Here is a 15,393-nt window from a genome sequence, read left to right on the forward strand (position 1 = left end):
CAATCGTATGGTGTGCTTTTGCTGTAAAGCCTTTTTGAAATTGGACACGATGGGTAGATTAACAAGAAGTTAAGCTTTAATTTGGTGTATTGCACTTGTGAATGTATGAAAGTTAAATATTTCAACAACAAAAAAATGAATTTCGCGCTCTGCCATTTCAGCGGATGTTGTCGAGGCGGAACCCCTAGCCATAACAGGTTTTAAGAAGACAAAAATCAGCCTGAAAGTACAAAACACACACGGTGCTTCATTGATAGGAATTGTTTATTGTTTTACTGGTATTTCTGATATTAAATAAAAATCCAGGTCTACAGCATCATACAACTTTCTTTCAGGGTCCAGTTCAGCTCAGAGTGGGAAGTTAGGATTTATGTAGCTCTGGTCCAAGGCGTTGTGTGTGGCTGAAACTCAGCATCAACAAGCCCCACATGTAACTCCCTGGACCAGATCGGGGACTTATTTTATGCATTTTAAGATAATCGTTCTCAACAACTCACACAGGGGGAAGTGGATATAAAATGGGCAAAATAACCTTAAACCATTCAAATAAAATCTACAAAATTAAAACTCAACTTTTTCAATGGAAATGACTCCCGAGCGCTTACAAAAAAAAAAAAAAACTAATCTGGGATAAAAAAAAGTATAATTTGAAACCCATGACCCCTCTTCTCCATTCAACTGACAAGGATCATTTACTGATATCAGCCCCAAATTGGAGGAAAACCTCAAGCGATGACAGGCTCAACTGCTTGGACATGTGCTCGCTACATATATCCCTCTCCAGGAAATACCTGAAGGCTGGAAAAAGTTGAGGTATCTGTTAGACTAAATCTGACTGCTACAGTGTCAAATTAGGGAGTAAATATCTAACAAAAAAAAACAATTCAAACCAAAGACTTCATTGAATGTCATCAAAATAGCAGTGTCAAGGTTTGGCCACTATGAGAATATAAAGCTGAATTAATTGAATCAGCGTTCTGTGTGAAATAACACAGACACCTCTCCCCTGTGCTGACCAAGAGACACTGTGGAATAGGTACTTGTTCATGCTAACCACTAACCCATTCATATTCTCAGACATTAATGGTGTACCTAGATCATTGTAATCTGTATCTAAAAAGGGGACATAAGAGAAAACATTCCCTACTGAATTGATTGTGCTGTGGACATAAGTCATTTGACGTCAAATAATTACTGTTGGAATGAGTTCAGTTTTACTGCTTTTTAGTGTGGAGAGAAAATATTGGTTCTCCGTAACAGAAGCAAACACACCATGAGCTCTTTAGCCCTGCCTGGTCACCACCTTTCCCAGTTCCTTCACAATCCCTCTTTTTCCCCCCTTCCTGCTTCCCTTGCCACCTTTCTTCCTCTCTCCATCCCAGGTGCACAGCACATTGGCCTGCTAAAAGGCATGGGACCATTAAGGCATCTTTCTCTCTCCGCTATGTTGACCTGTGACCTATAGTGTCTCTGAAGGCAGAGTGATAGAGATCCATAGGAAACGTCTGAGGAATAAAAAGCATTCCATACCTCTCTGGACCCTCTAGACGGGCGCCAGTCGAAAGAGGAGAACTGATGCAAGACAGGGAAGGAGAGAAAGAGAGATGCCGTGTTGGTAGCTAACCCAGTAAGCAAGCATCTCAAAGCTGTCAACAAAACAAACATGGCGTACTATAAGCTTCAAAACTTTATCAAACTTAACAAATAACCCAAAATTGAATGGTTTCATTAAATGCTAGGACCATCACTCCAAACTCACTCCTGAGGGCAGGGCATCAACTTAGGGGAAAGTGCCTGAGCAACCGAGAACACATCACTACTGCAATACAAAACACTCAAATAAAACAGCTAGGTTTATGATAGTGCCTGATAGGTTAATTGTATAACTCTGAAGAGGTTTGGGCCAATCAAGAGATCTTCTGGATAGACCGTCAGTGTCTGATAACTCTTGGGAGAAATGAGAAAAAACACACCCGATATCTACTGTAGCTACAATCAGGAAAACAAAACGCTTCATGTGCAATTAAATAAAACAGCAATCAATCCTTCCTCAAGGAATGTATATTATTTACACAGACTTTCCAGAATAAGTCGCGAGAGGGTGCACCGGTCGGTGTGAGTGACATAACTTAAAATGATTGAGTCTTTCCTTTGCTGTTGTCCCTGAAGCACAGCAACATTTATTGGCGCCAGGTCATGGAGGAACGTGAGGAACCGTGGGGAGGAAGAGGGAAGAAGCCTTGTTGCCAAAGTGCTTTCAGCTAAACATGTCCCAGCCAGTCTCAGTCAGGGGCCACGGCAGAGAGCGCGTGAGAGAGATGAGAGCACAGTCATTATTTGTTAAATCATTTGATTTGGTGTAAACAAATACCATCGTTTTGCGCTTGTCAACCCCACAGCAGTCTGAGATTGAATGGACAAGGGGGGGGGGCAAGAGGAGACATCCAATCACGCAGCTGTTTGCAGTATCCAATCCCGGTGCGAAGTCGTTGGTGGATGAGGGAAGCGGGTGGGTAGAGGTGTTCGGGAAACACGGGGGCCAGGGCAGGGGGTGGGGTTTAACCCCTCGGCAGGCTGCACATCTCACAGAGCTCTGTGCCTGGTTGGTTCATAAAGGTACAGTGGAGACAAGACCACATCGATGAGGAGGATGCTGGGGTAGAGGGGCCGCCGCCCATGGCCCCGTACTCCTGAGGGCCCGATGACTGCCCACCCACCGTGCCTGAGGAGAGGAGGGAGAGTGGGGTCAGGGACATAAGAGTGGCGGTGACTCTTACCAGGAAGGATTTCTCAGACTTCCTTTTTATATGTAGGGATGATACATGAAAGGAGCTCCAACCAAATGTATCCTTGTGGTCAATGAAGTTCTACTGAATTGAATGCAAGACAAGTTTAACTCAATCACTTTAAAATCAGATCCAAAATCACATTTTATTGGTCACATACTCATATGTAGCAGATGTTATTGCGGGTGTAATGAAAGGCTTGTGTTCCTAGCTCCAACAGCGCAGTAGTATCTAACAATTCACAACAACACACACAAATCTAAAAGTAAAATAATGGAATTAAGAAACAAATAACAATTCATTACTCTTCAACAGTGACAGAAATGTAATATTTTCAATTAAGGCATGTCAGTGCCCTACCTGGATGGCCAGAGGTACTTACTGCACAACTGCTCGATAGTGGCCCACTGCTCAGACTTCTTCCAGGTCTGAGCCAGCTCCTCGTCTTTCGTCTTCACAGCGTCCAACAGCAGACCAATGCTGTCCTGGGTACAAATAATGAGAACATATATTTGGGTAAAAAAAAATATATATACATTACGTAACTCTTTTCTGGCCAAGATAACCAATGAAATGCAGGGAAACATTGATTTTTAACGATAGATGACATCAATCAAGGATTTAGAGCCAAGTTGCCATGAACAAAGAGATGGGTGGGTGTGGGGGGGGGGGGGATTACTGTTGACAAATACACAATCATTTCCACATTGAACAAACGTGTGGTGATAATCTGAACCTTTTGTAGCGTGACAACAAACCAAAACATAGTGCTTGAACGCTTTTGGTTTGAGAGTGTGAGAGTGTGTGAGGGTGTGTGTGCGCGATACGGTTGGGCGATGTCTGGAATGAAATATTGTCCCATCTTCCTGTAAAAACAGTTTTTCACGGTATACTGAAACTTTGGTCGTTTTTTAATACTAGAACACATTTTTGTCACTTCGGTATCAAAATGTGTCTCACGTCATCTACAGATTGAGAGGAGCAAGTCTGTCTAGTAATATGCCAATCTTCAAGGAGCAGTAGATAGCTAGCCAGGCTACTTGCGCCCATGCAGCTGACAGTGCAAGCCACTTATGAGAAGCAAGCGAGAGGAGAACATGCCCACAGCATGGCTTCTAACAGAAGCACCATATCTCCAAGCCCCAAAGCTTGTTGACAAAACTGGCTCCAGAAGTGAATTATGAACTTAAGAGCAGATAACGACAACTATGCGTTACAAAGCAGTGCAATGGAGGTTTAGTTGCAAAACGACAAACTATTTTACAGGTGACATTTGTATTGTAACATTCTACTTACAACTACACTACATTTTTTAGGAGATAATGACCTGAACATAGTGTTTTCAGAAAGTATTCACACCCTGAGACATTGTTGTTTTACAGCTTGGATTTAAAAGGGATTCAATTGAGATTGTGTCACTGGCCTACACACAATACCCCATAATGTCAAAGTGGAAAAAAAAATATAAAGCTTACAATGTTTTGAGTCAATAAGTATTCAACTCCTTTGTTATGGCAAGCCTAAATAAGTTCAGGAGTAAAAATGTGCTTTACAAGTCACATAAATTGCATGGACTCACTATGTAAGTGTGTGACATTTTTGAATGACTACCTCAAAAATCTCTGTACTCCACACATACAGACAATTGTAAGGTCCCTCAGTCGAGCAGTGAATTTCAAAACACAGATTCCACCACAAAAATACCAGGGAGGTTTTCCAATGCATCACAAGTAAGGGCACCGATTGGTAGATGCACACAAGTAAGGGCACCGATTGGTAGATGCACACAAGTATGGGCACCTATTGGTAGATGCACACAAGTAAGGGCACCTATTGGTAGATGCACACAAGTAAGGGCACCTATTGGTAGATGCACACAAGTAAGGGCACCTATTGGTAGATGGGTAAAAACACATCGACTATCCCTTTGGGGATGGTGACGTTATTACTTTGGGTGCTGTATGAATAAACCAAGTCACCACAAAGACACAGGCATCCTTCCTAACTCATTTGCCAGAGGGGAAGGAAACAGTTCTGGGATTTCACCATGAGGCCAATAGTGACTTTAAAAAAAGTCAGAGTTTAATGGCTGTGATTGGAGAAAACTGAGGATGGATCAATATTGTAGTTGGTCCACAATACGAACTTAAATGAAAGTGAAAAGGAAGCCTGTACAGAAGATAAATATTCCAAAAACACCCCTGAGTAACACTTCATATGTTCAAGCATGGTGGTGGCTGCATCAGGTTATGGGTATGCTTCTCATCGGGAAGGCAGTCATTGAAAATAATAATTTGTTCTTAACTGACTTGCCTAGTTAAATAAAAAGGTAAAATAAAAAATAAAATTGGCCAAATACATAGGATAGGCTAAAATATTCTGTCAAACCATGAGACATATTTTCAACGTGTTCTTCCCCCCTCCACTCACTACTCTAGGTTATTTATTTACTTACTTGGTTCACACTCACTTCTTAAAATGTTGTAACTTGTAGGTCTATATTTAGGATTTGTACAGTTTGATAGGTAAAAGGCCTATTAGTTTAACATTGTTCATTTGTTTCTAAGTGTTATAAATGATCATTTGTTTAAACTTCCTATTCCATAAGTATATTTAGCAATTGTTTTGTTCTCTCTTGTCGATAAAACGCAATTGTAAATTCGCCCAACCCTAGTGTACAAGTCTGTATGTGAGTGACAGTGTGGGTGTGTGGGGTACAGTGTGAGTGTGTCTGTGCAGAACTTACTCTGAGAGGCATGACCTCGTTGGTGACCAGGAAGAGGAGCAGGTGGAAGTCAGACACCATGTCCAGGAATACAGTCGAGGTGCACTGGGACAGGTACGTAGCTAAACTGTGGAAATCCTGTCACACACACAGGAAAGGGGAAACATGGAATATGATAACTTCCTATGACCCCCATAGCCCAGGGACTCTTAGGATGAATTGGCAGACAATCATGTGATCAGGTCAGATCGAAACAGAGAAATAATGGCTGTTGCCAAAGCAGGTTAAAAAAAGTCTGAAAAACACTTTTCGGGAATCTTCTGTATGTAGGTCATTCTTTGACCACTGAAAGAAAACAAAATACCAAACCTCACATCAGAACAACCAATTTAGCTGTAGTGTGTGTGTGTGTGTGTGTGTCAATGTGTACCTGTGTCTCTCCCAGGATGTCTCTGTTCTCTATGGGAAAGCGTGGTGTGGAGCTGAAGGTGTACTGGGGGTCCTTGGGGAAGGTGGTGGTTATCTGGATAGAAATGGATAGAAGGAGTGACAAACAAAGTTAACTGACTGGAACCTCTCGTCTCTTGGCCCTCCCCACCTCTCCCGCTGAGCAAAGTTAAAACGTCTCTATCCTGGCACCACAATGGTGGAACCAGCTTCCCCCTGAAGATAGGACAGCAGAGTCCCTCTGCTCATTTTCCGAAAACATTTGAAACCATAACTCAAAGAATATCTTAAATGAATCCCATAGTCTGCTAGTTGGAGAAGAGTTAACAGACTGGAAGACAGTTCCATCTTGGAGAGTCCCTTTGACATCAGCGAGATGTAGAGCCAAGACAACAGATGTCAGTTGAATATGAAAACAGAGCGGAACACGAGACGACAACAGAGCGGAACACGAGACGACAACAGAGGAATACAAGAGAAGTAACAAAGTGCTCTCAGCTGGTGCCAGTAAACATTTGGCGAGTCCATTTAGTTCTTTATTTTCTTGGGCTCGTCATTGGACAGAACAACCTCATGATAGGTTGGTAGAGTTATGGTGATTTGGATATTTCTGTATGGCGTGGAGCTGCCAATATTTTACAACATTATTGTGGAAGGAGAAAGACATCTTTACAGCGTCGGGCAAACCTTCAGTTCGCAAAACACACATAGCAACTAGAAAATGTGAAACACTTGCTAGTTAGATGGAGAATGTTAATGAACTAATATTAAAACGGTCAGAAGCGTATTTCAGTTGACTTGCCCTTCTATGTATCCTAAACTCTAAAACCTGCCCTACCACCATGTCATTGGTTGATTCCCTTCTTTAAACAAATGTACACACCCACATTCTTTCATACTTACATCTATGATAAGGTACTCCACAGGAAGGGGCCGGGCTAAATATGTGATGTCATTGCCAAATTTATCTTTGTCCTGTTGAAGGGGGATGAAGAAAAATGACAATCAATGGAGAGAAATACGACAGCTGTAACTGTTATTATTATGTAACAATAGTTATTTGGTATTTTATTAGGATCCCCATTAGCTGTTTCTGTGGTCCACACAGTACATGAAGACATAATACAGAACATTAATAGACAAGGACAGAACTACATACAATGGCACATCAATACATACACAAAAATATCTAGGTCAAATAGGGGAGAGACGTTGTGCTGCGAGGCTTTGCGTTGTTTTTTGAAACCAGCTTTGCTGTTCATTTGAGCAATAGGAGACGGAAGAGAGTTCCATGGCTCTAATACCTACTGCGTCCTTGAATCGGTTTTGAATGAGGACAGTGAAAAGACCCCTGGTGGCATGTCTGGTGGGGTAAGTGTGTGCGTGTCAGAGCTGTGTGTGTAAGTAGACTACGCAAACCATTTGGAATTTCACAACATTGTTTCTCATAAAAATAACACTTAACCAAGAGAGACTGAAATGCATATTATTTAAATTAGCCTTCTGATTACATTGAAGAGCAAGATGTGCCGCTCTGTTCTGGGCAGCTGCAGCTTAACTAGGTCTTTCCCTGCACCACTTGACCACACGCCTGGTAAGACAAAACTAGAACCTGCAGGACTTGCTTTTGAAGTGTGGTGTCCCCCAAAAAAAAACAAGAGTATCTGTTTATTATGGACAGACCTCTCCCCATCTTTACAACTATTGAATCTACAGTACCAGTCAAACGTTGACACAGCTACTCATTCCAGGGTTTCATATTTCTTATATTTTCTACATTGTAGAATAATAATGAAGACATCAAAACTATGATAGAACACATATGGAATCAGGTAGTCACCAAAAAAAAAAAGTGTATATATGTGATATGTTGACTTGTTTGAGATTCTTCAAAGTAGTCACCCTTTGCCTTGATGACAGCTTTGCACTCTTGGCGTTCTCTCAACCAGCTTCACCTGGAATGCATTTAGATTAATAGGTGTGCATTGTTCAAAGTTTATTAGTGGAATTTCTTTCCTTCTTAATGAGTTTGAGACAAATCAGTTGTCTTGTGACAAGGTAGGGGTGGTATACAGAAGATGACCCTATTTGCTAAATGTCCATATTTAGGTAAAAACTGCTCAAATAAGCAAAGAGAAACAATAGTCCATCATTACTTTAAGACATGAAGGTCAGTCAATACAGAATATTTCAAGAACTTAATATTAAGTGCAGTTGCAAAAACCATCAAGCGCTATGATGAAGCTGGCTCTCATGAAGACCGCCACAGGAAAGGAAGACCCAGAGTTACCTCTGCTGTAGAGGACAAGTTCATTAGAGTTAACTGCAACCTCAGACTGCAGCACAAATAAATGCTTCAGAGTTCAAGTAACAGACACATCAACTGTTCAGAGACTGTGAATCAGACCGTCACAGTGAAATTTCTGCAAAGAAATCACTACTAAAGGACACCAGTAAGAAGAAGAGACTTGCTTGGGCCAAGAAACACAAACAATGGACATTAGACCGGTGGAAATCTGTCCTTTCGTCTGATGAGTACAAATGTGAGGTTTTTGGTTCCAACCGCCGTGTCTATGTGAGATGCAGAGTAGGTGAACGGACGATCTGTGGTTCCCACCATGAAGCATGGAGGTGGTGTGATGGTGTGTGTGTGGGGCCTTTTTGGTGACACGGTCTGTGATTTATTTAGAATTCAAGGTACACTTAACCAGCATGTCTATCACAGCATTCTGCAGCGATACGCCATCCTTGTTTGCGCTTAGTGGGACAATCATTTGTTTTCCAACAGGACAATGACCCAACACACCTCCAGGCTGTGTAAGGCCTATTTGACCAAAGAGAGTGATGGAGTGCTGCATCAGATGACCTGGCCTCCACAATCACTCAATCTCAACCCAATTGAGATGAGTTGGACAGCAGAGTGAAGGAAAACCAGCCAACAAGCGCTCAGCATATGTGGGAACTCCTTCAAGACTGTTGGAAAAGCATTCCTCATGAAGCTGGTTGTATGATCTTTTGTATCTTTTGTAATCTTTTGTATGATCTCTTACACACCATTTTAGGCCCAGCTTTTGGAACATTGGCTCTCCTAGATCACTGCATCTAATAGGTACAAACAAATCTTCTTCCTCTTGAGCAGACAGTTTGATTAATCAATATTCTCTGGTTCCCAAGAAAGTATAGCTCTCTGTTTACATCACATACACTATCAAGCATTTCACACATTATTTAGATACTGACTGTTAGCACTTGGCCTATAGCAACACCTCATAATTAAAGGCTTTAGCAGGTTCACCTGGCACATCTACCACAACACTCCAATAACACTTGACATAAGATCTTCTCTAAGCATTTCAGGGATTTGGCTCTGAATATATACTGAACAAAAAATATGAAAGCAACATGTTAAAGTGTTTGTTTCATGAGCTGAAAAAAAAAAGGGACCAAGGTATGTTCCATACGCACCAAAAGCTTGGTTCCGTTGGACTAGTAACCAAAATGTTGCAAGTTCGAATCCCCAAGCTGACACGGTACAAATCTGTCGTTCTGCCCCTGAACAAGGCAGTTAACCCACAGTTCCTAGGCCGTAATTGAAAATAAGAATTTGTTATTAACTGACTTGCCTAGTAAAATAAAAAGGTCAAATTAAAAAAATTAAATGCTCTAAAAACAGAGAGATTAAGATCTTTGGGTTGCATTCATTCGGTCATTCTCACATTCTTGGAAAGATGTCATGTGATGAAAACGTTTTGTTAGTTCTATAAAGCAGTAATCCATTAGGTTTGCCTCAGGTCCAAGCTAGCACCATTTATTCACACAGAGTTCCCTTTCGGCTAACTCAATCTACTGGATGACATTTTTTTGTTTTGTTTGTTTGTTTGTTTAAATCAACATTTTGTTTTTAGCCCCAAAAAATAAACATTAGGAGCAGTAAAATTTGTGATGTGGTGAGAGATTTTAGCGACTGTCTCCTTGTAACTGTACCTTGTAGAAGACGTCTGGTACGTACTGCTCTGTGCTGGACTCTTTAGCGTAGCCCAGCTCAGGGGCGTCTCGGCAGGGCAGTAGACACTCATCTCTGACCAGGGCCATGCACTGGTTAGACACCTGGTAACCCTCAAAGTGCACCTGGTTATCAGGACCACCTGCAGGGAGAGGAAGTGAGGCACACAGTCACCCTCACAGAACATCTGGAAAAATCACAAGACAGGAAGTCATCATCATCATGTAAGCATGATTAATCCGTTATACAATAGTGCAGGCCCGGGATAGCCACATTATATTCATAGAATCATGGCCATGGTTGTGGTGAAATATCCACACCTCTTTAATCCATGGGACAACATTTCATTCACACCCAAGTTCACATCCCAAACTTGAAGTGAGCCGTTAGGAGAACGCGGGCTAGAGGTTTGTTCTTATTACACATTAACGAAATGAGTCGGTGGGTGCAAAACACTCGTCATTAAAACACCCAGGGTCGAGTCCCATAGGGCGGCGCACAATTGGCCCAGCGTCATCCGGGTTAGGGTTGGCGGGGTAGGCCGTCATTGTAGAATAAGAACTTGTTCTTAACGGACTTGCTTAGCTAAATACAAAAAGGTTTTGAAAAATTAAAAGTATTGTGCCAACGTGCTGTTTTACTATCCTCAAAGCAAAGTCCACCATGTACAGTTGAAGTCAGAAGTTTATATATACCTTAGCCAAATACATTTAAACTCAGTTTCACAATTCCTAACATTTAATCCAAGTAAAAATTCCCTGTCTTAGGTCAGTTAGGATCACCACTTTATTTTAAGAACATGAAATGTCAAAATAATAGGAGAGAATCATTTATTTCACCTTTTATTTCTTGCATCACATTCCAAGTGGGTCAGAAGTTTACATACACTCAATTAGTATTTGGTAGCATTGCCTTTAAATGGTTTAACTTGGGTCAAACGTTTCAGGTAGCCTTCCACAAGCTTCCCATAATAATTTGGATGAATTTTGGCCCATTCCTCCTTACAGAGCTGGTGTAACTGAGTCAGGTTTGTAGGTCTCCTTGCTCAGAAAGCTTTTTCAGTTGTGCCCACACATTTTCTATAGGGTTGAGGTCAGGGCTTTGTGATGGTCACGCCAATAGCTTGACTTTGTTGTCCTTAAGCCATTCTGCCACAACTTTGGAAGTATGCTTGGGGTCATTGTTAATTTGGAAGACCCATTTGCGACCAAGCTTTAACTTCCTGACTGATGTCTTGAGATGTGCACTTCACAAAATAGACGGCACCATGAGGAAGAAACATTATGTGGATATATGGAAGCAACCAGTCCCTGCTGCAGCAAAGCACCCCCACAACATGCTGCCACCCCAGTGCTTCACGGTTGGGATGGTGTTCTTCAGCTTGCAAGTCTCCCCCTTTTCCCTCCAAACATAACGATGGTCATTATGGCCAAACGGTTCTATTTTTGTTTCATCAGACCAGAGGACATTTCTCCAAAAAGTACGATCTTTGTCCCCGTGTGCAGTTGCAAACGGTAGCCTGGCTTTTTTAATGGCGATATGGAGCAGTGGCTTCTTCCTTGCTGAGCGGCCTTTCAGGTTGTGTCAATATAGGACTCGTTTCACTGTGGATATAGATACTTTTGTACCCATTTCCTCCAGCATCTTCACAAGGTCCTTTGCTGTTGTTCTGGGATTGATTTGCACTTTTCGCCCTAAAGTTCATCTCTAAGAGACAGAACGCATCTCCTTCCTGAGCGGTATGACGGCCGCGGGATCCCATGGTGTTTATACTTGCGTACTATTGCTTGTACAGATGAACGTGGCACCTTCAGGCGTTTGGAAATTGCTCCCAAGGATGAACCAGACTTGTGGAGGTCTGTACATTTTTTCCCCCTGAGGTCTTTCCCCGTGATGTCAAGCAAAGAGGCACTGAGTTTGAAGGTAGGCATTGAAATACATCCACAGGTACACCTCAAATGGACTCAAATGATGTAAATTAGCCTATCAGAAGCTTCTAAAGCCATGACATCATTTTCTGTAATTGTCCAAGCTGTTTAAAAGGCAGTCAACTTCGTGTATGTAAACTTCTGACCCACTGGAATTGCGATAGTGAATTATAAGTGAAATAAATCAGTCTATAAACAATCGTTGGAAAAATAACTTGTGTTATCCACAAAGTAGATGTCCTAACCGACTTGCCAAAACTATAGTTTGTTAACAAGAAATTTGTGGAGTGTTTGAAAAACGAGTTTTAATGACTTAAGTGTTTGTAAACTTCTGACTTCAACTGTACCTACTGCTATAGAGCGAGTCAGACAACTAGGACACATCTACACCTGCTTCTGGTATGGTAGGATTCTGTTGTAGAAGTCATTAGATGGCCTTGTTAGGTACATGTACCTGTGGCCACCACAGTGATAAACTTGGACCCAAAGTGTCCGTCGGGTGAGAGTCTGCAGGGGTTACACTGTTGGTTCTGGAAGTGTCCAGCCGTGATGCACTCCTCCGCACTTAGGAAGTACGAGTCCTTGTTCCTGGTGTATTTGACCGTGCCTATCCTGGTGTCCTCAGAGAGAAGGTCAGTGAAGATCCACCCCACCTTCAGTAAAGACCACATAGGAAAACTACGATCAGCAAAGTCAAGCTCATCAAAATCCACATTGTTGGACTAAGAATATATATTATACTTTTGTCGAGTAACCTATATTCATAAGGTAATTCTCTGGTGTGGACAGCTATAGTAACATACACTGCATTCAGGAAGCATTTAGACCCCTTGACCCCCCCCCCCCCCCCCCCATTTTGTTACAGCCTTATTCTAAACTTTTTTTTTTTTTTTTTGTATTATCGGCCCCCTTGAACTTTGACCTTTTGCCACATTTCATGCTTCAAATATAAAGATATAAAACTGTATTTTTTTGTGAAGAATCAACAACAAGTGGGACGTTATTGGATATTTCAAACTTTTTTAACAAATCAAAAACTGAAAAATTGGGCGTGCAAAATTATTCAGCCCCCTTAAGTTAATACTTTGTAGCGCCACCTTTTGCTGCGATTACAGCTGTAAGTCTGTCGCTTGGGATGGGGATGGCGATGGAATGGGGATGGCACAGGGATGACGATGTCATCAATAACAACTTTTTCTACGAGAAGTGTTGTCTGTTGACAAGAGACTTGTACTTGTTTAAATGTTTAAAAAAATATATATATATATATATGATTTGATAAAAAAAAATATATGATTTGATTTGATAAAATATATATATATATATATATATGATTTGATAAAAAAAAATATATGATTTGATTTGATAAAATATATATATATATTTTTTTTATCAAATCAAATCAAATCGAATCAAATCATATATATATATATTTTTTTAAGTCTGTCGCTTGGGGTATGTCTCTATCAGTTTTGCACATCGAGAGACTGACATTTTTTCCCATTCCTCCTTGCAAAACAGCTCGAGCTCAGTGAGGTTGGATGGAGAGCATTTGTGAACAGCAGTTTTCAGTTCTTTCCACAGATTCTCGATTGGATTCAGGTCTGGACTTTGACTTGGCCATTCTAACACCTGGATATGTTTATTTTTGAACCATTCCAACACCTGGATATGTTTATTTTTAAACCATTCCATTGTAGATTTTGCTTTATGTTTTGGATCATTGTCTTGTGGGAAGACATATCTCCGACCCAGTCTCCGGTCTTTTGCAGACTCCATCAGGTTCTTCCAGAATGGTCCTGTATTTGGCTCCATCCATCTTCCCATCAATTTGAACCATCTTCCCTGTCCCTGCTGAAGAAAAGCAGGCCCAAACCATGATGCTGCCACCACCATGTTTGACAGTGGGGATGGTGTGTTCAGGGTGATGAGCTGTGTTGCTTTTACACCAAACATAACATTTTGCATTGTTGCCAAAATGTTCAATTTTGGTTTCATCTGACCAGAGCACCTTCTTCACATGTTTGGTGTGTCTCCCAGGTGGCTTGTGGCAAACTTTAAACAACACTTTTTATGGATATCTTTAAGAAATGGCTTTCTTCTTGCCACTCTTCCATAAAGGCCAGATTTGTGCAATATACGACTGATTGTTGTACCATGGACAGAATCTCCCACCTCAGCTGTTGATCTCTGCAGTTCATCCAGAGTGATCATGGGCCTCTTGGCTGCATCTCTGATCAGTCTTCTCCTTGTATGAGCTGAAAGTTTAGAGGGACGGCCAGGTCTTGGTAGATTTGCAGTGGTCTGATACTCCTTCCATTTCAATATTATCGCTTGCACAGTGCTCCTTGGGATGTTTAAAGCTTGGGAAATCTTTTTGTATCCAAATCCGGCTTTAAACTTCTTCACAACAGTATCTCGGACCTGCCTGGTGTGTTCCTTGTTCTTCATGATGCTCTCTACGCTTTTAACGGACCTCTGAGACTATCACAGTGCAGGTGCATTTATACGGAGACTAGATTACACACAGGTGGATTGTATTTATCATCATTAGTCATTTAGGTCAACATTGGATCATTCAGAGATCCTCACTGAACTTCTGGAGAGTTTGCTGCACTGAAAGTAAAGGGGCTGAATAATTTTGCACGCCCAATTTTTCAGTTTTTGATTTGTTAAAAAAGTTTGAAATATCCAATAAATGTCGTTCCACTTCATGATTGTGTCCCACTTGTTGATTCTTCACAAAAAAATACAGTTTTATATCTTTATGTTTGAAGCCTGAAATGTGGCAAAAGGTCACAAAGTTCAAGGGGGCCGAATACTTTCGCAAGGCACTGTATGTAAACATTATTAAAGTGGCATTGTATAAAGTGACTAGTGATCCATTTGTTAAAGTGGCCAGTGATTAGGTCTCCTTGTAGGCAGCAGCCTCCGAGTTGGTGATTGCTCTTTAGCAGTCTGAAGGCCTTGAGATAGAAGCCGTTCTCCTAAACCTGTTCCCACTGAGTGACGGGGAATACAACCCAGATGTTCTCCTACACCTGTTCCCAGATGTTCTCCTATACCTGTTCCCCCTGAGTGATGGGGAAAACAACCCAGATGTTCTCCTACACCTGTTCCCCCTGAGTGATGGGGAATACGACCCAGAAGTTCTCCTATACCTGTTCCCCGAGGAGGGGGTACAACCCAGATATTCTCCTACGCCTGTTCCCAGATGTTCTCCTACACCTGTTCCCCCTGAGTGACGGGGAATACAACCCAGATGTTCTCCTACACCTGTTCCCAGATGTTCTCCTACACCTGTTCCCCTTGACTGACGGGGAATTACAACCCAGGTGTTCTCCTATATCTGTTCCCCCTGAGAGACAGGGTACGACCCAGATGTTCTTCTATACCTGTTCCCCGTGAGTGAAGGGGGTACGACCCTATACCTGTTCCCCCTGAGAGACGGGGTACGACCCTATACCTGTTCCCTGTGAGTGAAGGGGGTACGACCCAGATGAA

General features: G+C 41.7%; 1 protein-coding gene across 2 annotated transcripts in view; it reads right to left on the reverse strand.

Annotated features, from left to right (window-relative positions):
* Positions 1–246: 246 nt before the first annotated feature.
* Positions 247–15,393, reverse strand: part of LOC109870108 (nuclear protein localization protein 4 homolog) — a 28,983-nt gene continuing 13,836 nt past the window's right edge. For both annotated transcript variants that reach the window (XM_031804722.1, XM_031804723.1), the window contains exons 11-17: positions 12,344–12,542; positions 9,943–10,103; positions 6,862–6,933; positions 5,942–6,034; positions 5,533–5,649; positions 3,169–3,271; positions 247–2,722 (exon numbers count right to left, since the gene is read on the reverse strand). In XM_031804722.1, coding sequence (XP_031660582.1) covers positions 2,559–2,722; positions 3,169–3,271; positions 5,533–5,649; positions 5,942–6,034; positions 6,862–6,933; positions 9,943–10,103; positions 12,344–12,542 — 909 coding nt within the window. In that variant the 3' untranslated portion in view covers positions 247–2,558. The remainder of the gene's footprint in view (positions 2,723–3,168; positions 3,272–5,532; positions 5,650–5,941; positions 6,035–6,861; positions 6,934–9,942; positions 10,104–12,343; positions 12,543–15,393) is intronic.

The sequence above is a fragment of the Oncorhynchus kisutch genome, linkage group LG25 (genome assembly GCF_002021735.2).
Source record: "Oncorhynchus kisutch isolate 150728-3 linkage group LG25, Okis_V2, whole genome shotgun sequence".
Lineage (NCBI taxonomy): Eukaryota > Metazoa > Chordata > Actinopteri > Salmoniformes > Salmonidae > Oncorhynchus > Oncorhynchus kisutch.